The sequence below is a fragment of the Corythoichthys intestinalis genome, chromosome 1, assembly GCF_030265065.1.
Source record: "Corythoichthys intestinalis isolate RoL2023-P3 chromosome 1, ASM3026506v1, whole genome shotgun sequence".
Lineage (NCBI taxonomy): Eukaryota > Metazoa > Chordata > Actinopteri > Syngnathiformes > Syngnathidae > Corythoichthys > Corythoichthys intestinalis.
In genome coordinates, this window is record NC_080395.1 from 11,087,557 (window position 1) to 11,113,506 (window position 25,950).

At 40.1% G+C, this 25,950-nt stretch overlaps 1 protein-coding gene across 10 annotated transcripts in view; it reads right to left on the bottom strand.

Moving 5' to 3' along the window:
* The window catches only part of LOC130920020 (gastrula zinc finger protein XlCGF26.1-like), a 29,357-nt gene extending 3,809 nt beyond the window's left edge, over positions 1 to 25,548 (bottom strand). Inside the window, exons 1-14 of one of the 10 annotated variants that reach the window (XR_009064090.1) lie at positions 25,427 to 25,548; positions 20,116 to 20,239; positions 19,213 to 19,318; positions 18,407 to 18,534; positions 18,137 to 18,274; positions 17,960 to 18,035; positions 17,578 to 17,681; positions 17,448 to 17,502; positions 16,912 to 17,330; positions 16,639 to 16,710; positions 16,475 to 16,551; positions 16,225 to 16,311; positions 16,013 to 16,124; positions 15,755 to 15,915 (exon numbers count right to left, since the gene is read on the bottom strand). Coding sequence is in view for 2 of the 10 variants with exons in the window: in XM_057842816.1 (XP_057698799.1) it covers positions 15,637 to 15,915; positions 16,013 to 16,124; positions 16,225 to 16,250 (417 nt within the window). In the remaining 8 variants the exon portion in view is untranslated. The other 9 variants (XR_009064096.1, XR_009064088.1, XR_009064082.1 and 6 more) reach the window with 9 other exon arrangements.
* Between the last annotated feature and the right edge of the window lie 402 nt (positions 25,549 to 25,950).

Below are 25,950 nucleotides of genomic sequence, written 5' to 3' on the forward strand. Positions count from 1 at the left end.
ACCTAAAACCAAAACAGGCACCTGAGTCTCCATGAGCAGCGGCATTAAAAAAATTCAAAAAGTCATTCGCTAATAAAATCCCGATTAATTATTTTTTATATACCGTAATTTCTGGACCGCAAGGCGTCCCTGGCTATAAGCCGCCACCCACCCAATTTGACATGAAGACAGCATTTAATCATAGATAAGCCGCGCTGGACAATAAGCCGCAGCTGTCCTCACTGTATTATAGGATATTTACACCAAAATATATTAACCGGTAACACCAAATGAGCCACCATCAAGCTTTGAACTAATTGGATGCAAAGCTTCTTTGCTTCAAGAAGCTTCATTAGGCCATCACGGCTCCCTTTTGGGAGACAGTCAATCTCCGCTGCCACCTGCTGTCAACTAGAGCTGTCCCGACTAGTCGACATCGTCGACGTCATCGATGACGTAAATCCGTCGATGAGCACAACATCCCGTCCACGGTTAATGAAGGGTTAAAAAAATATATGCGTGGAAAGTTCAGAATGTTTGACGCTCTGTATGCAAGCGGGGAAAGCGGCCCAAAGCCAAAAAAGCGCACCAGAGTGTCCAAAACATTGACTTATTTCAAAGAAACAAAGGAGGGAACACTCTTGTGTCCTGTCACTTCAATGCCAAGCTTGGCTGCACGTCGGCCGTGAATAAACACCCAAACCGCCATCACCCAATTTGTAAGTCAATCTAACTAACTAATGACATCTTTTATTGAAGTTGCTAAGCCTGTCACGATATGCAATGAGTCCATTTCGCGCACGGCAAATAAAAATGAGGGCGGTAATTTTCACGGCTGCCTTTTATAGCTGCACACGTGTATACATTGGTGCGTGCGTGCATACATTGGTGCGTGCGTGCATACATTGGTGCGTGCGTGCTGATGGCATATAAGTCTCGAGTTCCTTTCTCTTATCAACACGCTGTAGAATTAAAGTTCAGACATACAAAATAAGAACACACATCGATATTAAACACTGTAACGTCGTTACAGTGTTTAATATTAGCACTGCTACACTGAGGTGAATGGGGGGGAAAAGGCAACTTAGTTTAGCCTGCTATAAAACTTTGGCAGTCGTCTCGTGAAAGCAAACTTGCGGTTAAAAGGTGACACTTCAGACATGAAAAATAGCTGGTTAACAGCATTTGCAAACGAAAAAAAATGACCAAAAAAAAATCTATTATTGACAGTACATGCAATGACAAAAAGTGCTTTTTTTGCGGAATGTAAAGCTGAAGTTAGCGGTTTAGCGAACGTACTTCTGGTGAACATTTCAAAATAAAAGCATGTCATGTTCGTCATATAAATAGCGATTTCTGAAGTTAATCCCACATACTTCAGAATTCAGATTCTACACTAAGCCTTTAAAATGACACCCTTTATGAAAAATCTGACTGGCAAGGAATAATTATTATAATTATTATAATACTATTATTGTGTGAGTGTCCAATTACTCACATAGAGAGGAGAGCGGGGCTCTGTCTGACGCGCTGCATCCACGACGACTCGGGTGAGGCTGGGTCGGTCATCCGATGGCTTCCATTTGTCTAATTCCTTAATATGATCGCGTGTATAATAAACTTTGGTCACATCACTACTTTTAAATTTGTCACTTTCACGTCCGCTTAAGCTGAACTAGTGACACGTTCGTATACGCTGTATCGCAATAGTGTGCACCGTCACCGTGATCGTGTCAAACTTAAAGTGAAGTTGAACCGAACATAAACTATCAAATATTAGCGTATAGAGCGAATCTAATACGATGGGATGGAATACTAAATGCAATGCTGGCGTTAGCGGTCAACAGAAAATTGGCACCCTGCCTCCTCTCTTTCTACCTCAATCAAACTTTCTCAGGTAGTCACAGGTGGTATTAATCAGGTGCCAGAGTGACAGTGACACACCCACCCCACGCACACACACTCATTAACCCTTTGCACACCAAAAACAAGTAATGCTCAAATTCCTGCCTCTAACATTCCGGCCCCTAATTATTAACATAATAATTACTGAACTATCATAGAGGCATAGACCAAATTGAATACAAAACGCATGCAATATTAACACCATATTTTTTCTCATTTTGTTTTTTCTAAAATACAATACTCCATCCGTGCCCGTAAGCAAAGGGGATCATCATGTGCTCTTAAAATCACTAGGCTTGAGGTTCCATAATTCATGGAGCCTAGTAAATCAAAGTCAATGCCATAAGATGAATCAATTATGTCAGCACGGAATCATCAGGTTACTTCAGATTCTTGCAGGAGACAAATTTTTGTGACAGGCCTGTCCAGATAGTTAGTCTTGGTCTTAATCTTGACTTGTCGAACAAGTCCTTTCCTATCTTGAACAGTCTTGACAACTCTGCCCATGATCCATGAGTTGCGAGGTGCAGAATCATCTACAATGAGCACGATGTCTCCAGGAATGAAATTCCGCTTGATTGTATTCCACTTGTGACGTTCTTGAAGCTGTGGGAGGTACTCCTTCGTCCACCTCTTCCAGAACAAGTCTGACATGTATTGTACTTGTCGCCATCTACGCACAGCATACAAGTCCTCTTTTTGAAAAACACCAGGAGGAAAAGATGGCTGGCCTTTAAGTAGCAGGAGATGGTTTGGAGTCAAGGCCTCTAAGTCATTAGGATCTGGTGATGCTTTCGTTAATGGCCTGCTGTTAAGAATGGCTTCCACTTCACACAGCACGGTGTGAAGAGCGTCATCATCCAGAGCCTGCTCTCTCAATGTTGAGTTGAGGACTTTCCTGATTGATCGAATTAATCTCTCCCAAGCTCCGCCATGATGGGACCCGGCTGGAGGATTGAATTTCCACTTGATACCTTTCTGCAGGAGTTCATCATGGATCTGAGACTGATTCCATAGTTCCAACGCTCTTTTCAACTCTCTATCAGCGCCCACAAAGTTTGTTCCATTGTCTGAGCAGAGCTCTTTGACTTGGCCTCTTCGTGATATAAAGCGACGTAGGGTGTTGATAAAAGAGTCCGTTTCCAACGATGCAGCCACTTCAATATGGACCGCTCTAAGAGCTAAGCAGGTGAATATCACGCCATATCTTTTAACTTTGGATCTTCCACGTTTTACCTCAAATGGACCGAAACAGTCAACTCCCACAGAGGTGAATGGTGGTTCATCAGGGGAAATCCTGTTCCGTGGTAGGTCCGCCATTTGTTGGCTAGCTGGCACAGCTAAAACACGTCGACAAACGACGCATTTAGCCAGAATCTTGCGTATAGCCATACCGGCCCCAATGATCCAATATTTCTGTCGTAGTTTAGCCAACATGTGGGTTCTACCACCATGACCAACTTCCTTGTGTACATGTCGTAAGATTAGATCAGAGATATGAATATCCTTGGTCAATATGGCTGGATGCTTTGCTTCTTCAGGCATTGCTGCCCAGCTGAGTCTTCCACCAACTCTTAAAATGCCATTATCAAGTTTTGGATTAAGTCTGTGTATATGACTTGTTTGTTTCACAGACTGATGCTTTTGGAGACTTGAAAACTCCTCTGGAAATCCTTTTCTTTGACATAGTTCAATTATTTTTAGTTCTGCCTCTTGGATGTCCTCTACACTGAGGGACACTTGGAACAAGTCTTTGACATGCCGCAGTTCTTTATTCATGATCTCGTTCTGTTCTTGCTCATCCTTTTTCCAGTCCCGCAGCAGTACATTGATCTCCTTCCTCTTCTTCATGAGACTTAAGAGCCTTTGTCTGAATCTTAAAATCCAACTCATCACCCTTCTCAGATGGTTCCATGATGAGGACCGGTCAATCAAGCGAGAAATTGAATCAACTTCTGCTGCTGTAACAACGTTAACAGAGATGTTCATTTTGAGTTCAGGATCATTGTGCTCCAAGAGCTCTTCTATGCAGTCTTGGTTTGTGGGCCATTGTTCATCTGCCATCAGGAATTGTGGGCCACACAACCATTGTTCATTCTTTAGGAAACACTTCATTCCAAGTCCTCTGGATGCTATATCTGCTGGATTTAATGAAGTGCTTACATATTTCCATTGAGATGCGTAGGATGCTTTCAGGATGTCGGACACTCTATTTGCCACAAATGTCTTAAATCTGGTGGTTTCATTTTTCACATACTTTAACACTGACGTGCTATCAGTCCAGAAAATAGAGTCAAGCAATGTCATTCGCATCTCCTTTCTCCATAACCTGTCCATGCGTGATGCCAGTACTGCTGCTGTTAACTCCAGTCTGGGAATGGTAACTGGTTTTAAAGGAGCCACCCTTGCCTTTCCCATTACGAGGGTGCTACACAGCCTTCCAACGTCGTTACGCAACAACAGATAAGTAGCAGTTCCATAAGCAGCTTCACTAGCATCTGCAAAATGATGTAACTGGGCAGACGCTATGCTACCAAAGTCATCTGGCTTAAAGCATCTTCTGATATTGAACTCTTCCAGCATGTGGAGATCCTGCATCCAGTTTGTCCATTCCAATGCACTGGCTGTGGGTATGACATCGTCCCACCCAATGCCTTTCCTACAGAGGTCTTGCAAGATCAGCTTCGCTCTTAACACAACGGGGACAAGCACTCCTAGTGGATCATAAATAGAGCTGATCACTGACAAAATCCCTCTACGGGTCAAAGGTCGATTGTGAATTGAAATTTTGAACTTGAACACATCTGACTGTGCACACCACTGCACACCCAGTACTCTCTCAACTGGAAATATACCATGGTCCAAATCCATCTCTTTTATACCCGTTGCTCTCTCTTCTTCAGGAATATTAGAAAGGACATTTCTGCTGTTACTCATCCACTTCTTTAGCTGAAAGCCACCTTTAGCACAAATAGCTCGAAGATCATGGTAAAGAGCAATGGCTTCGTGTTCTGACGGAATTGACACGAGACAGTCATCCACATAGAAGTTGTGCAAAATGGTGTCCACCACCGATTGACTGAAGGAGTTGCTGTTGTCCTTCGCACACCTCTGCAGAGCAAAGTTAGCACAGCTTGGTGAGGAGGTTGCTCCGAATAGATGGACACACATTCTGTACTCCTCAAGAGGTTGCCTGAAATCACCACTTGGCCACCAAAGGAATCTTAGTAGGTCGCAGTCCTCTGGTGGTACTCTTACCTGGTGGTACATGGCTTCAATATCTGCCATCAAAACTACCAGTTCTTTTCTAAATCTGGTGATAACGCCTACTAAAGAGCTAGTAAGGTCAGGTCCCTGCAATAACTCTGAGTTCAGCGATATTCCTTGGAATGATGCAGCACAATCAAACACCACTCTGATCTTGTTCTTCTGTGGGTGGTATACACCATGATGTGGAATATACCATGTTCTGCCAGGTTTGCATGTCAGTTCAATAGTAGGGATTTTCTCAGCATAACCGCTGGAGATAATACTATGCATGAAGGTGGCATAGTCTGTGTGGAACTTGGCGTCCTTTTGGAACCTTTTTTGGAGACTCGAAATTCGTTGAATTGCTAATGTACGATTGTCCGGCATTAGCACATTTCTTTTCTTCAGAGGCAAACCAATGGTGTAGTGACCATCCTCCAGCTTAACCGTACTTTCGACCAGTTGCATAAATTGGCCATCTTCCCTTGATGGGCCCAGTTGCTCATCATACGTGCATTCAGCGAAGTCCACTTGAAACTGCTGCTTCCACAGTTCATCCAATTTCAAAACAGATATGCGGTTAACCGTGATGCTAGTTTGCTCTAAATCAGTTTCACCTGATATTGGTCCATTTACAGTCCAACCCAACAACGTCTGCACAGCAAATGGGCCTCCATTTTCACTAGGAATCACTTTCACTGGTTCCAAAGCTTTTGGTGCATTCAAGCCGATCAACAATTCAACGTCTGCATCAATTTGAGGCAAATGTAATCCTTGCAAATATTGCCACCTCTCCAAATCCTGCTCTTGTGGGATGTTGTCTCTGGATACAGGCATTTTTTCCTGTGTAAAAACATCTGGCAAATCACAGTACAGGTCACCTTCTAGGCCAGCTACTTCCAAATCTGTTACGACTCGACTTTTCACAAGTTTTTCTTGACCCATAGTCCTCAGGAGAATTTTTATCGCTGTTCCTGACACATTGAGTCTGTTAATGAGGTTTGTCGTGCAAAAGGAGCTGGAGCTACCTTGGTCTAAAAAGGCAAATGTTTCAACAATCTTCTGCCCCCGTTTTGACTTTATCTTGACAGGCACAATGGGAAGCTTGCAGTCATGGTCGCCGGCCCCAGTGAGACCACTGCTTTGTACCAGCACTGGAGAGCTGTCCACTGGAACGAATGAGTCTTCTGCACTTGCTCCATCTGTATTTTGGTCTTTAGTCTTTGTGGGAATATGAAGCAAGCTAGGGTGATTAGCTCCACATGTTTTGCAAGATAGGCGCCGTCTGCAGTCCTTACTTCGGTGGCCTACTGCTAGACAACCAAAGCAGACTCCATGTTCTCTCAAAAAAGTTATTTTGTCTTTATGTGGCTTTTTCTCTAGTTGGGGACAAAACTCCAATGCATGTTGGGCTTTGCAATATATGCAGGTTCTTTTTCCCAATGGGGTTTCTTGCCTTTTCACTTGAGTCTTGTAATCACCTATTGCTGTTGTGGTTGCAAAACTGCTTCCTTTATTTCGTATTTGACGATTGGTATCCTTGATGCTGTATCTGACTTGACTTGTCTTTGAAGTATCCTGTATATCGCCAAATACAGGGTCTGTACTGATTTTCACTTGGCGCTCTATGAAACTTACAATGTCAGAGAAAGTTACTCGCCGTTGACAGGTCTCTTGAATGTCACAAACTACTGACCTCCATTTGTCTCTGAGCTTGTATGGTAACTTCTTAATCATCAGCAGCATATTTGCAGGCATGTTAAGCTCATCCATATATTGTATGTCATCCATAGCATTACAGCATCCTCTCAAGAAAAGACCATAAGCTTGGAGAGCTTTGGTATCCTCTGCCTTAACCATTGGCCATGCAAGTACCTTATCCATATAAGCTGAAGCTATCTTTTGTTCATTCCCAAAATGTTTTTCAAGCAATTCTTTTGCTGTTTGGTATCCTCTATCTGGAGGCATTCGTTGACAACTTCGAACAAGCTCTCGTGGTTCTCCTCTTGTGTATTGTGAAAGGAAGTGCAAGCAATCCCGAGCATCTCCTGACCTCTCTTCAACAGCATGCTCAAAATCTCTCATAAAGGTGTGGTAATGAAGAGGATCTCCATCAAATACTTGGATCTCTCTTTTCGGCAAATGAGAGGTGTTATGTTGTCGTACCAGCAGAGCAGATATTTCATTTTGTTTTGCCATTACGGACAATAAATTTTGACTATCGTCACCGGATGGCATATGAACGTGTGGTCTGGCTGCAGATTGAGAAGCTGCCACAAGATTTTGGACCTCAGGAGCCACTGGATATACAAATGGTATCTGCTGGACTGTTTGAGAACCACCATCAACAGGAACTGTCCTCTGTAATTTTATTTTGTGTGACTTGGATGAAATCAGGCTGTCATACCGTACATGGCCACCAGGCACAACAGAATCCAACTGAGCGTTGACAGCAGCAAGAGCCCCTCTGGCAAAGTAGGATTCCATACCATCTGATTGTTTGCTTCTGCTGCCCTTAACACAGCTTCCTGAGACTTTTAAGACATCCATCTTTGCCTGAGCTGCTGCTATCTCCATTTCAAGCTCAAGTCTCTCTTTCCTTTTCTTTATTTCCTCTTCTTGCTGATCCAACTCTTGTTTTTGTTTGAGCAATCTTTGACGCGCGAGAAGAGCAGCCATGTCCGCTTCTGCTTTGACCCGAGAAGAGGAAATTGAAGAGCCAGAAGTTGAACTCCCAGATTTTTATCCATATTTTTTATTTCCCACATTTGAAATGCTGTCATTCGGCTGAATGTCATTTGGGTCCATTTCATTTGACGCATGCTTTGCAACTTGCTTCTTAATTCCACACAGCCACTGTTTCACATCTTCAATAAACCTTTTGTTATATTTATTAATACTTGAAAACCATGCTGTTTGTTTTTCTTTTTCAGCATCAGGGATTATTTCCATTAGTGACTCATGTAGCATTATTGCATCGTCGTGCAATGGCATCAAGATGTCTAACTGAGTTTGGACTTGTGATGCGTTGTCATCATTCTCCATTAGCTCTTTAAGAGCAATAATGTAACTCTTCATTTTATTCACCTTTGTTTGGCGTTCCTTTTGAAGCTTTTCCATTTTACACATTAAAGCCTTTTCAGTGAGAATGACTTTCCTTTTCACAGCTTCATTAGTTTTTGTTTCATTTGATTCTGACTTTGATTCATTCACAACTGAACCAGGCATTGATCCATTCATTTTGAAACCCAGCAAACGATGCACACAAAGTTGCAGAAGAAATTTATGAGCCCTCGTTAACGCAACTCTTGACACCAATTGTCACCTAGTTAATGAGCGCGCACACACACGCACTTCGTCAGTTAACGGGAGATCAAGATGACGTCACAGCGACCACGGCATCCAAAGACATCCAATATGTCACTATTATTAATCAACTGTGTCCAAGCATGTGAATGTTCACAGTATGAATAAAAAGACTTCCACATACCATGGGTTGCGCTGCGCTCAGTCAATCTTTTTCATTTACTCACAGTCAACATCCAGCGTGGTCCATTATTTTGCGAGTGGCAATCCAACGAAGTTTCCGCGCTAATAGGTAAGCACCGTTTTCTGTTGACAATATTGTGTGAGTGTCCAATTACTCACATAGAGAGGAGAGCGGGGCTCTGTCTGACGCGCTGCATCCACGACGACTCGGGTGAGGCTGGGTCGGTCATCCGATGGCTTCCATTTGTCTAATTCCTTAATATGATCGCGTGTATAATAAACTTTGGTCACATCACTACTTTTAAATTTGTCACTTTCACGTCCGCTTAAGCTGAACTAGTGACACGTTCGTATACGCTGTATCGCAATAGTGTGCACCGTCACCGTGATCGTGTCAAACTTAAAGTGAAGTTGAACCGAACATAAACTATCAAATATTAGCGTATAGAGCGAATCTAATACGATGGGATGGAATACTAAATGCAATGCTGGCGTTAGCGGTCAACAGAAAATTGGCACCCTGCCTCCTCTCTTTCTACCTCAATCAAACTTTCTCAGGTAGTCACAGGTGGTATTAATCAGGTGCCAGAGTGACAGTGACACACCCACCCCACGCACACACACTCATTAACCCTTTGCACACCAAAAACAAGTAATGCTCAAATTCCTGCCTCTAACACTATTATATATATTACTATGCTATACTATTAATGCTAGGTGTTTTTTTAAGAATTGTTTTGAATCATGTTGGAAAGGCGAAGTCAGTGTTCTGAATCTGTTTACATTCCATTCTTTTGCACTAGTTAATTCTATCAGCATTTGAACTCATTGTTTATTTGGGATTTATTATTTTTATTTACGTGTTTATTTGTACTTTAATAAATAATTTAAGTGTTCCAATATGTTTTTGTGAATTGATAGGCGTCAACAAAAATTTCATTGCTAAATTAGTAAAAAAAAAAAAAAAAATTTTTTTAATCATTAGATTAGTCGACTAATCGTAAAAATAGTCGGCTGACTAATCGGGAGAAAATTAGTCGTTTGGGACAGCCCTACTGTCAACACTGTTGTCGTCACTGTTGAAGCGCGACAAATATTAAATAACAATCAAAATTCATGTTCTGTGCTAATTATTTCTTCATTTACCCTTCCAGTTGTTTCATAAATTGCTAGCTCTGGTATTTGGTAAAACTTTATTTGACAGTGGCACCATAAAACTGTCATAAGACCATCATAATTATGACATGACACTGCCAGGAGCATTAATGACATCATGACAGATGTCATTTTGTGTCATCCGGCAAATTATCTCACTTTTCTAATGGATGCAAAAGATCAGAGCTGGACATATATGTAGTGTTGGTGACGTAATTTGCCACATGATACTTAATGACATCTGTCATAAGCATTTATTAACGGCCATGATATTGTCATAATCATGTCGTAATTATGGCGGTCTTATGGTAGTCTAATGACACTGTTGTCAAAGTGTTACTTATCAACCCAAATAAATCAACAAATAAGCCGCACTGGACTATAAGCCGCAGGATTCAAAATGAGGGAAAAAAGTAGCAGCTTATAATCCGAAAATTAAGGTAAGTATAACAAAACAAAATGACTATAAAATTCTCAGATTTTACGCTAGATGCACAAAAATCACCAAATGTAGAGATAATCACCTATATTTTCAGGATCAATAGCAATATTTAACACATCAAGTTTTTGCCCAAAATAGCAACTCATTATTTTTTTTTATTTAGTGCAAGTTTTCAACAGCTAATAAATCACTCAATTTTCACATCTGAAACTTAATACTTAAGGAAAGCATGCAGAATCATCTTAATTTTACTCAACAAAAGCAAAATGTGTATTTTTATTTATACAATCAGAACTTATTTAAGTTGAATTCCGATGTCACATTGCCTCAGCACGTCTTGCCGGCTATCTGGCCCTCGTCGTTTTTAGACTGAAATGTTACATCAAACACACAAAAAAACGTTTTTTTTCTGTATGGACTCTGAAATGTCTAAATTATTAATTTTTTGCCAAAAAATGTAAAGCTATTGTAAAGCTTTTTTGTGATGGTTTTTTAAGTTGAAAATTCTTATGAATAAATGCGTAAATCCCGGAATTTCTATAGATATGAACATAAAACAGTCTAGATTATTGGGTGCAAGCAAAAAAAAAACAGGCAGTTATCATTCATTTGACCTAAATATTTCACGCTAAACTTGCGCAATTTTTTTCCATTCATTTTTTTCACAACGTTTCAAAATACATGCATGGTGCTATTTTATCTGATAATTACATTGAATCCTTGACCAAATCGCTCTTGAGACACTCCTGCCTGCTTGTATGCGCTAAAACTTTCGTCCTGTTTCCACCTAAATCTGGTGTTAGAACGCAGTGTGTGTTTGAGTTACCATAGTGAAAGCTGTCACGACACTCTGCCTGGCCCGGCCCCCTACGGGAAGGCGTTGTGCAATGTCTTTGGGAGCTGTCTCGTCAACTGATAGTGAAGTCTACGGCCAAGCTTTTACAATGATATTCAGTTGCATATTTTTTATAATATGGAGAGAAATATAAAAGTATTTCTAAAAAAAAAAAGTGTGAAAAAATCCGTTACTTCGCACAATGTAATGATAAAAATTAAACTTTCATATATTTAAGATGAATTAAACACAACTTTAGGAGTTCAAGCCTATTATGAGAAGGACTAGTACATGGATGAATTAACTAACTTCATGTTTTTTAATGCTGGGCTGAGGAGCATGTCTTTCTTGGTGTTTACAATTTGTTACCTGGCAACAAATTGAACCCTGACATATTGGTAGCAGGGTTCGTACACCTTTTTCATGGCCAGATTAAAGCACTTTTGAAGAACTTTGAGGACCAATTTTCCAGCTTTTCCAGTACATTTTAAATATTATCCCATTGGGTTTTTACTGAGTTTTTTTTAACGATGAGGCAGAAAGCATCCTGTGGCTAGGCCTGTCGCGATAACAAATTTACGTAGGCGATACATTGTCTCATAAATTATTGCCGATAAGTGATATTGTTAATTTTCTTTCAACCAATTCAACCACAAATGTAGTGACAATACATTCTAACAAATCACTCGAATGCAATACATTGTTATTATTAAAAAAATAACACAAACTATATTAACTCACTTATATTTAGATTATTGTATTGTTATATGTTACAAAAGCGAATGTTATGCTAACGCTACGAGTTACACGAGTTATGATCACTCAACACAGACCTTTAACTCATTAACTTCCAGCCATTTTCAGCGGAGCACGGCCCTTCGCTCCCGGCCGTTTTACTGGATTTTGGCTGAGTTTGCAAGACCCACAGAAAATTCTGTTCTATTGCTATAGACCCTACTCACCAACCTCACAAAATGATGTGTCGCTGTATCCGGCCGCCATATTGTCCGTATTTTTTAGACCTATTCTCATTGTTTTCAATTAGTCGTGCAAGTTATAGAGCAATTCATGGAAGCCCCGGTGTTATCTGACGCCGTAAACTCATTGGATGCGTTGCATAAAAGGCGTTATGTGGAAAAGCTTCAGTTTATCCATTCGCCAGATCCATATTTGATGCCTAAATCGATGTTTTTCGACCCGCTGTCTTCGCCGTATTTGCCTGACCCTGATATTTGCAAGATGTCCACACAAAATCAGCCTATTCTCACGAAAGTTTGAAAAACTTTAAGAGCTTGGAGGCTTATAAATGCTACGTTGCTGGTTGGGTGAAACAGGTCCTCGTACACGAAAATTCGGCAGGAATCTTGTGCTAGGAAGGTGAGTTACGAAATTTTCAATTCAAAATCTTTTGTTCTCGCTAACATCCACTGTCAAGTCTAATGTATTTCATGTCATTTGTCAATGGAGCTAGGGCTTTTAATGTTTATATGGTTTAGCGATAGCACTCTCACTACATACATATATAATATGTAATAAATATGAAGTGCGATAGCACTACTCCAGATTGTCCCTAGTTTAATTTATTTTTTGGCTTTTGACCTCAATAGTGAAATTGTAAATTAATTGTATGACAACTGTCTTATTATCCCCTTATAATTATATATTTTCAGGTAGTTCGTTCACAACGTCTGAGTGTATGTTGTCAGCGATTAGCCTAGCAATGATCTTAGTTGTGGTTGTCAGCCCAAAACCCTCTAAATATATATTAAATGCATCTTACCAGATATAAAATGACTACTACATAATCTGTGGAAGTCGTTTGGAGCCCAGTTTTCTCGTCGAATTGCAGCAGTCAATCTCGCTCTCCTCTCCGGGTCTCTCGGAATACGGTAAAACTTCAAGTCTCTCCGTCTATCTTCTCTGTTTTTGCAACCGACCGCCACACACGCCTTCACCATTTTAATTATTAATGTTAACGAGGAGAAAAACACGCCACAATAGGATGAATTTACGAAGCGGCTAATGCATTAACATGACGAGTATACGGACAACATGGTGTGGGGGCGTGGCTGTGACGTCACGTGAGTAGGGTCTATATGAACATGGAGCCCACCAAAAGAAAGACTAGACTCTCTTCTTTCAGCAGGAAAAAATAAGTTAATATCTTTTTCCATTCTTTACATATCAGCATTAGAAAATAGCTCAGTTTGAGCAATTTTCCAATTTCTGATGAAAAAACGGAGAAAAGGAGCTTTTTGTAAACGCAAAAATTTCAAACATAACTTTTATTTTAACACGGCTGTTTTTTGCTTCAGTTACATCCCAAACATCTGAATAATGTTTTCCCTTTTACAAAATAACATGAACAACCAGCCAAATAGAGCTTTTGATAGCCAAGTAACAATTTATTCACACTTACCTAACTGAGAGATGACGTTTGGTGGCTGCGACAGCAGTTAAACTTTTTCCTCATTGCCGACTGTCTCGTAAAGATGAATTTTAAAATTTTTTTTTGTGGTGACCACTGTCTCGTTCGCCTGGTGAGCTTGTGTTCCTGTGGGGGAACTGGTTTGGCCGTGCCCGTTTCCGTGCAGGACACTCGAGCGTGCGGGCGACCTGAGCTGCGGAGGGGCTCTGCTAACTTACTTACACCGTCACAATAAAGTTGTACTGGTTGAATCGGGTTGAGGGGTCTTACCAAATGCGCTACTGCCCTCCAATGGCCAGTTTTATTGCTTTAAAATTGGTTTTGAGGCTTGTTTTTTGTTTCGGCGATAGATCGGAAGCTATAGAAGCTTCTTGTAAAAAAAAAACAAAAAACGCAAAAGACGTATAAATACGTTTTTGGGACAATGAAGCATTTAAAAATAGAACATATTTATACGTTTTTGGGAGCAAATGAGTTAAAGGCTAAAGCAACATTGCATATTTTCTCTGGCCAAGATAAGAAAACTAATTCTACCGTGTGTGCAAGCCTTGAAGGCCACTGAACAGGTGGGGGGGGGGGGGGGGCATCACGGTATAAGAGTGACACAAGCAGACACTGCTACGATGCAGGCTAACTACACATAAAAATGGCATACATTGTGAACATGTGATGGAAACCATTGTGCATTTTTGTCGCATCAAACAAAAACTGGCATTAGGCTATGGGGTCAGATTAGTCTCATAAGTACTCGTACATACATTGTGGGATTCGTAAACACATAGCACGCGAAACACACACACATTGTGGGATTCGTACACACATAGCATGCGAACCACACGCAATTGTGGGATTCGTACACACATAGCACGCGAACCACACACATTGTGGGATTCGTAAACACATAGCACGCGAAACACACACACATCGTGGGATTCGTAAACACATAGCACGCGAAACACAAACACATTCACCAAATGTGTGTGTGAATTGTTTTACGCGCATTTGCAACGTGCTTCCAATTACAAATTCCCACTTACGAATACAAATTCCCACTTACGAATGTGTGGATCGTTTTGATACCCGTCATGCGCAACTGAGAAGAACACATGCATTTTTTTAACTGGAGCCCGTCTTCAGCCAATCAGACGTCTTCTTCTTAAACAGCCAATCACAAGGGCTGGGCTGTTTCGTTACGTCACTGCTGTGCGCCTTCAAGTCCGGTGTACTGAGTGACAAGTGACAAATGGGGAGCTTTTGTAAAAGTAGGAGCCCCGTTTTTGACAGCTCAACTCGACCGCGGGGACTATCGATGCAAGGTGTCCCGTCGAACAAATGTAGCGTACGTGTAGCATACGTTTAACGGTTTTGCCTTTCTCTGTCATTGACAGCTGAAGACGTCCCATCCATTTTGAGTGGGAGGACCTCCCATGCACTTCAAATGTATTGGATGTCAACTGGTGAAAAACTCATTGAACCGCTCAGCAGAGGGATGATGAGAGCAAGATTAGATGTCTAATACTGTACTATATGTGGCACATTTTTAACAGGCTTTTTTTCCGCTAAATAAGTCTTTTTAAGATTACTTTCTCCATTTCAAGCCTATTTGAAAGTCATACTTGGGAAAATTCAGACTTCTTAATGTATGATTGTGATGTCTATGCTTAAACCAATTTAAGACCATTTTAAAAGGAAAAAAATAGACATTATAAGCCTGTTAAAAATGCTACCTACAGTGACAGTATTTAAAGGATGGTAGTCTATTACGGATATAAAAAAATATATTTTTTGAAAGACTTGGAGCAACAGAGCTTTCTTGCCAAATGAATCACATTTGATACACTTAGGATTTAGAACTCTTTCCTCAAAAAAAAAAAAAAAAAAAAAAAAAAAAAAAAAAATGGATGCAAGTCAACTCATGCATCTGCATGTTCCATGAGAAAAACAGGATTTAACAAGGAAAATAGATATTAGAGCGCTTATTACACATTTTTCTTTACAAATTTGGAAAAAAAAAGGTTTAAGACCTTATTTTTCACATTTTGTGATTCTCTGACAATTGCTTCATATTGCAGGCATTAAGGGGTTAAGACCTGCCACATGAATTTTACTACCTTTTTAAACACTTTTTTTTATTGCGACAAACCTAATAAGTGATCAATGATGGCAAGAGAGGATAAAGCGCAGCAGCAAATCCTCAGATCTGTTCTTTGGATGCCTTTGAAAGTAAATAGTGACATTGAGAGCAATCAGGAGTTCAATTATGTGAGGTGAGGAGACCAAGTAAGTTTTGAGACATTTTTTTAATTCAAATAGACATCTCAGACTCCCAGCCTGTAGGAGGGCACAGGCTAGATCTCCTCGAGCCTTCAGAACTTCGGGAAGGTGGGTCTGGTTGTGCCTGAGATCTCCATTGGCCATATACTCTTCCGCAAACTGAAATGGCATTTTAGGCATTCTGTTACATATCAGTGCTAAACAACAACAGCAGCAAAGTTTTACTGCAGAGACTCCGAAATCTTAAAATCATTACCTTTAATGTGAAAACCCCACAGCTACTGTTGTTCTGCTGCTTGTTATGGGCCACAGTTTTGGTAGTCCAAGTTTCTATTTGGAACTCACGGCCCGCCAACCTCAAGAAGTTCCTAATTATTGTTTTATAAGCAAAACAATGAAGATGAACATTGAACTATTAACTTCCATATTAACATAATACTAGGAATTTAAACTTTCTGAAGCGGTTACCTCCAATTCCGCAAGATTTTGCTCATATTTGTCCTCGTTACTCAAGGGATCGTTGATCACCAGTGTTCTCTTAGAAATGTGGACAATCTATAAAAGGTTAGTTCCTTTGTGTAATTCTGCACAATGACAGATTTATGTAGTTAACTTACTAATGAAATTTAACTTCTGTATGGCATCAGCTAAATTAATAGCTATATATAATACATTCCAGAATCGGTAGGTCTTAAGAAAATATAAGAAACCCACTAACCACTAAAATCCAATGAGCGCATACAGGACAGGACAGGACAGGACAAATACACTTTTTTTTTCAACAGGGAATTTCCTCTGAAGAACATACAATACCAAATTATTGTTATTTTGGGTTACTGGCGTTAAAATAATATAGCTAAATATTGGCATGAAATGGATTACCTTTCTAACAGGCTGAAATTTTCCCAAAAGCAGACTCCCAGCTACCACAGCAGAGAGTTGGTGAATGGGCTCCTGTTAAAAAAAGGGGTAACAACATTACAACTATACTCCGGCAAAAAATAAATGCATTGAGAAAAACTATATCCAGCACTTGGCTGCTGCCTTTCAATGAGGATATGCATGTATGCATCAAATACTTGCATAGCAAAATAAAAAAATTGGCAAAAGGCAAGAATCTTTGTTATTTGCTAAACACTTATTGCTCCCACTGACTTCATCAGACAGCCAGCCGTTGCCTTTTAGCGTATGAAAAGATGTGTCATATAATTTATACGGTCCAACGACAGCCTCCACCTTGCCTTGATCCTCTGCAGCCCACAGTAATTTAACTGAAAACACAACATTGTTAAATCAAAAAAGTTATTATTTACGGCACTTGACCAGATGACCATCCGGTCAAAATTATCTACTGAATAGGCCAAACCACCAAACAAATCCTGTCGGTCGTTCACCAATTTTGTAAGAGCTGTACGAAGTAGAAGGGTACAATTAGATATACATTTTAGAACACCAACAACAACTTGCCGTTTTATATTTGCTATTTGTCCTCTCATCCAGCCCATTCGTCTTAGGATGATATGCAGCTGTAACACTCCTTTCAATGCACAGGAGGCACAAAGGTTATCGTTGAGCTGAAAAATTGATACATTGTAAATAAATCCAATTAAAAAAATAAAAAATAAATAAAAAAGGGGGAAAACAACAATGCCAAAATCCCACTGTGAAAATAATTTAATGCATTCAGATACCTAATTGACAAATTCTCTTCCTTGGTCGGACAGGATTCTTTGGGGGCATCTGTGTCTATAAACAATTGAGCAGATACGTTATGCCACTTCTGATGCTGTTTTGTTTTTTAAAGGAAAGGCCTCAACACACTTGGAAAAATAATCGGTGGCAGTAAGAATGTACTGAAAGCCATCCTTGGTTTTTGGGAGAGGCCCAGTCAGGTCTATCCCAACCAACTCCCAAACAGCAGACACCTGTGAAAGGCAAATCCAATATTGAACATATCTCTTACAGCTATTCCTACAAAATCTGAAGAGCACCATGTTTTATCTTTGAAGTTTTTAACTTAATCTGGGTAGATGGCTCCCACCTTGATATGAAGGGAACACATAAAAACCTAATTTTCACGCATGTCCAAATATTAAATACATGCGTGACATTAGACAAAGCTGTTTCCAATTTTTCACGCATGTAATAAAAACCAGAAATACATTTCTTTATTTGATTACACACGGTCAGTATGAAAATATACCTTAATGCTTTGTAATGGCTGTGTCACACACAGCCAAAGAGTTACCAGTCCTCTGACATCCGTCGCATTCAGAGACCTTAAAACAAATCGTCATGAGAAACGGGTCAGGTTAATAAGATCTGAAATAGCTCACCAAAATTAGTTAGTGACAAAATGCAGAAATAAACCATCACATACCCATCAGTCAATGTCCACCGTCATGCCATCCCAATAATTTCTGGAGTACATTGAGGATCTGGTTTTAACAGTGCCTGTGTGTGCACCAATTGAAGCCGAGTGTACTTCATTAAACAGTGATCGTGCTTCTGTTTGGGACTGGATCACATATAAACACAAATACACACAAATAACAATTATATAGCTGTATACACACACACACACACACACACACACATATATATATATATTATAAATAACAGCAACATCACAAATACTTTGCCTACTCACCCTTCAGTTTGAGCTTCTGCATATATCTTCTTAAAGCACATTTCTGAGATTCACTATAAATTAGGGAATTCACCCCTAGACATAAAATTGAAAATCTCCTGGAACCTCTTCTCCATGTTGTACACCAACTGTAAAGCACATGCACAGAAAGACAAATTTGAAAAATGACTTCCAAATACTTTATACATACACTCCCGAAAACAATGATTAGCAGTTAAGCTTTTTTGAAAAATTTTAATATATATAGGACTTAGCCTTCTCAAAATATAATGGCTTAATTGGGTCACTAGCCATATGGTTAATTTCTGTATGATTTCAAGCACGAAACTCCATTAAAACCCAGGTGACCCAAATGTTTAATGCTTATATCATACAATGCTAACTTCCGTACGCTGTTAACCGGCTATAATGTAAAAAAATCTCTCTTGAACAATAACCGAATCGCCATTAAAACTTTGGCGACCAACATGTTTACTGCTTAGACGTTAACTTCATTACGCTTTTGTCTTGCAATATCATCAATATTCCAATTCAGTCTTTCGTGTATATGTATTTGCTTACAGAGGTTAGCGGACAAAACGCACTATACAATGAATATACTTTAGAAATATTACTCCCTTCCAACGACAACAATAGAAGCAAGGAAGCTAGTGTTTACTCCTTATCATGAGACGTTAACTTCGTTACGCTTTCGTCTTGCAATATCAACAATATTCCAATTAAGTATTTCGTGTATATGTAATTGCTTACATAGGTTAGTGGTCAAAAGGCACTATAAAAAGAAAATACTTTAGAAATTTACTTACCCGCACGACAACCGCATGAACTGCGTTGTAGTCTAAAAGGAATCTCCAGCCGGACTTGAAGGCGCACAGCAGTGACGTAACGAAACAGCCCAGCCCTTGTGATTGGCTGTTTAAGAAGAAGACGTCTGATTGGCTGAAGACGGGCTCCAGTTAAAAAAATGCATGTGTTCTTCTCAGTTGCGCATGACGGGTATCAAAACGATCCACACATTCGTAAGTGGGAATTTGTATTCGTAAGTGGGAATTTGTAATTGGAAGCACGTTACAAATGCGCGTAAAACAATTCACACACACATTTGGTGAATGTGTTTGTGTTTCGCGTGCTATGTGTTTACGAATCCCACGATGTGTGTGTGTTTCGCGTGCTATGTGTTTACGAATCCCACAATGTGTGTGGTTCGCGTGCTATGTGTGTACGAATCCCACGATGTGTGTGTGTTTCGCGTGCTATGTGTTTACGAATCCCACAATGTGTGTACGAATCCCACAATGTGTGTGTGTTTCGCATGCTATGTGTTTATGAATCCCACAATGTGTGTACGAGTACTTATGAGACTAATCTGACCCCATATTAGGCTAGTTATGCTTCAGTCTCTCAAAACATGTTTTTGGCTCGTTATCGTCTCGTCATGAAAAAAAGTGTTCGATGACGAAATATTTTCGTTATCGTCACTGTTGACGAAAGGAATACAGCTTTGCAGAATGCAGTATCATCGAATGATTTCCTGGCCCGTGTATTAATAATTGTGTTCCCACCATATCATGAGATCATTGTTATCGTGAACCTTGTATCGCAAGTCAGATATGGCCTTGTTGTCCTACAGTCACATTCACTGATCACGATCACATCAAAGAAAATCTGATATTGCATCAAAAATACAACAACTAATGTCATGATCTTACCCTCATTTTCTTTTGTTTTTCAGTTGTTCGTCGTGACCTGGATTTCTTCTCTTATTCACGTCTGTACTCTTTGACTTGATGATTGGGATTGCCTTGGCCTTCAGTCAGTAGTAATTTGTCGCCTCTTAAAGACAGGTCAAGAAGCGTCTCAAACAGTACAATTAAATGTAATCACTCTCATGTTAACCGATCGACTTAAAACAAACTTTACAAATCGGAAGTGGCGTTAAGTCAGTATTTCTCAAACAGTGGTGTGCGCCCCCAGGGGGTGGCGCATGTGACTCGAACTGAAACAAATACTCAAGCAACTCATGTATCTCGAGAAACTGATCAGAGTAATTTTATTCGCCCCGAACAATTGTTTAATTTTGCCAGCTCTAAGCATCACGTTTTGCCCGGACCACTTTTAATGCGGGACAACGCGCTGACTTTACGTGAGTAGAGGAAGACCGCCCCCCCCCCCCCCAAAAAAAAATGACTGCAGCCAACAGTTGCTACAAACTATGCGGACGTTGCTAAAAACTACGCCGGCATGGTGCTACGGTGGTAGCGTCTGATGCATCTCATAGATATCACATGTATATAGAACTATATGTGAAATGACACTCAGCGGTGATAATAAACAGCCGCCATCTTAAAGCAGTAGACTTCTCAGCGCTGATAAATAAGATTAACGTTACTGTCCCTTGCTTACGTAACGTTAGCCTTGCGGAGGGCTGGGTTTCTATTAATTATGACTACCGTCGATGCGTGGCTAACGTGTTTTACATACAGGCTTTATTTAATCTGTAAAAACATAGCGCTGTAGAGTGATGAGGATGTAAAGTTAAAACATAATCAAGCTAACTGTCAATTTTATCTCAGTAGTCAGTTGCCACGTTTACATGGAGCCAAATATTCCAATTACAATCGGAATATTAGTTCAAACCGAATAAATGTGTTCCATATAAACACCTCATTCGGAATGAACAGGCCCAAACCGAATGGAATTTCATTCCGATTCACAGGGGTGGAATATTCCTTTTCCCAAACCAATTAGAAGTAAAATTATATCATGTAAACAGGGAAGCGGAATGGTGTCTGGTTGCGTTCTTTCTGCGCATGCTCCGTACTGACGTGGCGACGTCACTTGGTGACGTAAGTAACGTCACTTGCAACATGGCTTCCAAGCACACGCACAGCGCACCCACACAACTTTTTAAATGAACGGCGTGTCATTCTGAAGTTTTGTTTCCACTCGAAAAGTTAAAACAGCAGCTGATCTGACGATCGATCTCCATGTTTTGCAACGTGACGCTTTGTTTTGATTAATCTGCGCATGTCAGACGGCAGCTGTCAAACGTCCTTTCGGAATAAAGGCAGACACATGTAAACGCTGGATCGGAATAGATGAAGTGACATGTAAACAGCTGATGTGAAATTTCCATTCGGAATTATTTGAATCGGTATGAATATAAGTCAGCATGTAAACGTGGCTATTGCTGGATAAAACAACAAGTAGCAATGGTCCCTAATGTCCTCCATTACGGGAGGTATCATACATTTATTTTGAACACTGGAAAAACTCAAAATCCAATCAGGATTTAACAATTTAGATTATTTTAAAACTTTAACTAGAATTTAAAAATAGCTTGACACAAATGTAAATTCAATTGAAACATGTGGGAACTTTTAAGTGATGTGTGTTATCAAGCGTAATGACATTTTTAGGTAAGAAACAAGATTTAAAAAAAAAAAAAAGATCTAGAAGTTCTTTGAGTGAAAGCAGTGAATTTGTCTTTTTTTTTTCCTAGTCACATCTGAGATGCAATTGTCGGCTGTTTTCAACAAAGTACATCGAAAATAGACATTGATGGACTGAAAATGGTTCAGTATTAGATGAAATGTCTTGTTTTGTCATGTCTATTTATAATTGCTCTTTGCCTAAAAAATATATGTTTTATCCGATTACTCAATTAATCGATAGAATTTTCAGTCGAATACTCGATTACTAAAATATTCGATAGCTGCAGCCCTACATGTGACCTCTGGGAACATTTTTTTTGCATACTGGAATAAAGTGGACTTGCACATTCACTCGGTGGGTGGCGGTGGCGCTCTCATTTTCAGAGTGCGCACAATATTTTCGAACCTAACAAGAGTACACAGCAGAGCGATATGAAGAGCTGTGGCCGTTTTTTAGACCGGGCTCACGCAGTGACCCACCGTCTTCTCTGGTTCTCCCCAAGCTGCCGAGAATGTGCTGTTTTCGGGCCGTTTGGCTTTTGGCTTTGACTTTTAATACAGTGGGAGACGAGGAAAGACAACTGTTTACTGTGTCTAAAAATGTTTGTAGGAGACATCGGAAAGCCAAATCAATTAAAACGTCACTTAAAGACATTAGGCCCCAATCTCGTTGATAAGCCCCTTGATTGTTTTTCAGCAAAATTGTGACAAATTTTGCCAACAATCGTCCCGCTTTGTCACTGTTATGAGTACCAGCGAGCACTGTTTAGCATGCTCAGTGCTAAATAGACCCTACCCACCGACGTCACAAAACCACGTGCTCGCTGTATGGTTCCGCCCACTTGTCCGTCATTTTGTCTCTGTATTAGCATTGGTTTCAATTGATCAAGGAATTTAAAATGCATTTCATGGAAGACCTGGTGCTTTCTGATGCCGTAAACTCACTGGATGTGTTGCATAAAAGGCGTTATGTGGAAAAGCTTCGTTCTATGCAGTCGCCAGATCCATATTTGATGCCCAAATCGATGTTTTTCGACCCACTGTCTTCGCCCTGTCTGCCTGACATCTGCTACGCTGATATTTACAATTATCTTGTCCACACAAAATCAGCCTATTCTCACGAAAATTTGAAAAACTTCAAGAGCTTGGAGGCTTATAAATACTTCGTTGCTGGCTGGGTGAAACAGGTCCTCGTCCATGAAAATTCGGCAGGAATCTATCTTGTGCTTGGAAAGGTGAGTTACGAAATTTTCAATTCAAAATCTTTTGTTATTGCTAACATCCACTGTCAAGTCTAATGTATTTCATGTCGTTTGTCAATGGAGTTAAGGCTTTTAATGTTTATATGGTTTAGCGATAGCACTCTCACTACATACATACGTGTATGTTGTCGGCGATTAGCCTAGCAATGATCTTAATTGTGGTTATTTGTCAGCCCAAAACCCTCTAAGTATATCTTAAATGCATCTTACCGGATATAAAATGACTACTACATAGTCTGTGGTGATTTTTTGGTGCCCAGTTTTCACGTCGAATTGCAGCCGTCCATTTCGCTCTCCTCTTTGGATCCCTCGGAATACGGTAAAACTTCAAGTCTCTCCTTCCATCTTCTCTGTTAGTGCAACCAACAGCAACACACGCCTTCACCATTTTGATTATTAATGTTAAGGAGCAGAAAAACACGCCGTAAATAGGAGGAATGTACGTAGCCGTAACAGGTTAACACTATGTTTTGACGGACAGTTGGGCGGTACCATTCAGGAGAGCGGAGTTGTGACGTCACGTGGGTAGGGTCTATAACCCCACACCATTGCAAAGGAGCTGGTACTGCGAGCAGCGAAAATAAAAACTGTCCCTCATTCGAATGACGGTCGTTTAGTTGTATTCGTTTTTTTTTTGGTTTTTCGGTCAAATTGTTTGGCATATTGTCCTCACTAGTTAATGTTGCTAATTGATTTTATTGAATTTTATTTTTCAGTATCAAATGGTCAAAAAATGTACCTTGGGTGTATTTTTACAATTTGGATGTGACCTTTTTAATCGATCAAATCGATGCACCTTTTCTGTTACAAAACACAATGTTCGTTAATAGGCTCGAGCGTATGACGTGGCACTCGCGAGGTTTCCGCCGCTATCACCATTTTGGAAGCGGGAAACATAAACAGTGAGGCATTTCAACACAGGTCGCTGTTTAAAAATGGTTGGAAATTATTGTGTAAAGAATTGCAACAACCGATCGAATAGAAAGGAGAAGGTACAGCTCGACGGAACACCATTGAGTTTCTTCCGGATCCCTACATGGAGAAAAGGCGAGGGAAAGCTCATATCTGAACTTACCAAACGTCGAAGAATGGCATGGGTGGCCTCAATCAGAAGGAAGGGCATACCGTTTGATTCTCCAGTTACACACAGAGTTTGCTCTATGCACTTCCACTCCGGAAAGTTAATTTCGTTTGTTTACGCAAATTTCGGTAACTTTATGCCCTAAGTTGGCCTGTTGTTAGCTATAGCTACAGCTAAACAACTAGCATGCATACATGTGCATTGTCTTCATAAGACATAATTCCTGTCGTTGCTAAATGAAAAAGCTGTAATATTTTGACGTGAGAGAGTGGCAAAGAATTTGTACACAAGCTACATTTTCTGCAAAAAAAAATTTATACATCCGTGGTCACAGACTAATGTAACCACACATTGCCTACCTTTGCTAGAAAGATGGTGTTGCCGTTTGCTATGGTCATAATGTGCAGATCCTGCACCCATCCGCAGCAAAACTTCGTAGTTTTGTAGCGATTTGTAATTTTGGAATTGCTGATGAGTGTAGTAACTTACACCAAACACTAAATACAGCATGATGTCCATTTCGCGTAGTGGTGGAAGCTTGTCGACATCTTTATTCCATTTGTGTTCAGCTTGCTCGTAAGGGTCAACATTGTTCACATCCTTAAAATTGCTCACATATCTGTCCTTCGCCGTGGTAACAAGTTTGTCTCTGTATCGAACTGGCAAGTTTTCCTTACTTTTTTCCATCTTTGGCACTCGTAGTTGAATTGTATTTGCCGTTAAGTTTAAATGTCCCGTGATGTAGACGTGCTTCCGAAATGGCTGCGTTGTCGTAAATCTCGTACGATCCCGTGCTGCTGTGACGTAAACGCTCGAGCCTAATACTTAAGTTTACCTTATTGTAAGTTGATCTATATTATTTTTTTCTTTAATCGAAAAAAAGGACAATCTCAGGCAGTAAGCTTACCTTATTGTAAGTTGATCTATATTATTTTTGTCTGTAATCGAAAAAAGGACAATCTCAGGCAGAGGTGTACTTATAATAATAGTTTGGGGGGGGGGGGCGCGAAACGTTTACGTCTTCCTGGGGGGACGTAACAGAAAGTTGATTAATGATTAATGAAGTTAATGAGGACCACTGCGTTAAACCAAAGCAATCGGAATGCGTTAGCGTGTTTTAGCTAGCGAGCTAAGCTAAACTAAGTTAGGTAAGCCTGCGAAGCTTCAACATAAAGCCAAACGACTTCCACTATGCTTTAAAATGGGACTTTTCAGTCCACTAAATTCTTACTTCGGTACTTACCTGATGATAATGTTTTTAAGGAGATCGTTTGGTTAAGAGAAGAGTAAACAAAAGAACTGCACATCCCGGATGTGTAAACAATTGTTGCGTCAAGTGAACCGGAAGTAGAAACGTTCATATGCTGAACCTTCAGTGATATGTTAAAGCGTTTGGAACTTCCAAAACTACTTCACATCAATGGACTCCAAAAATATTCAATATGAGCAATATATCCAAATTCCAGTCATCACAGTCAATAACTCAATTTGTAGGCTCAAAATTCAAATAATCCGTAAACGGACACGTTGAAAATTCGGACTTTATCCAATTTACTGTACTGCTCCCGCCAGGAACGGCAAGGAGAGGTCGCTGTTGGCATGAAGCCTCTACTCAAAGCAGGTTGTTTCATTTGACTTTGATAAATAAAATATTAGGGTTGGGAATCTCTGGCATGAAGCCAATTCGATATGTATCTAGATACACAGGTTACGATTCGATTAAAAAACGATACATTCTTACGGCCGAGCGATTCGATACGATTCGAT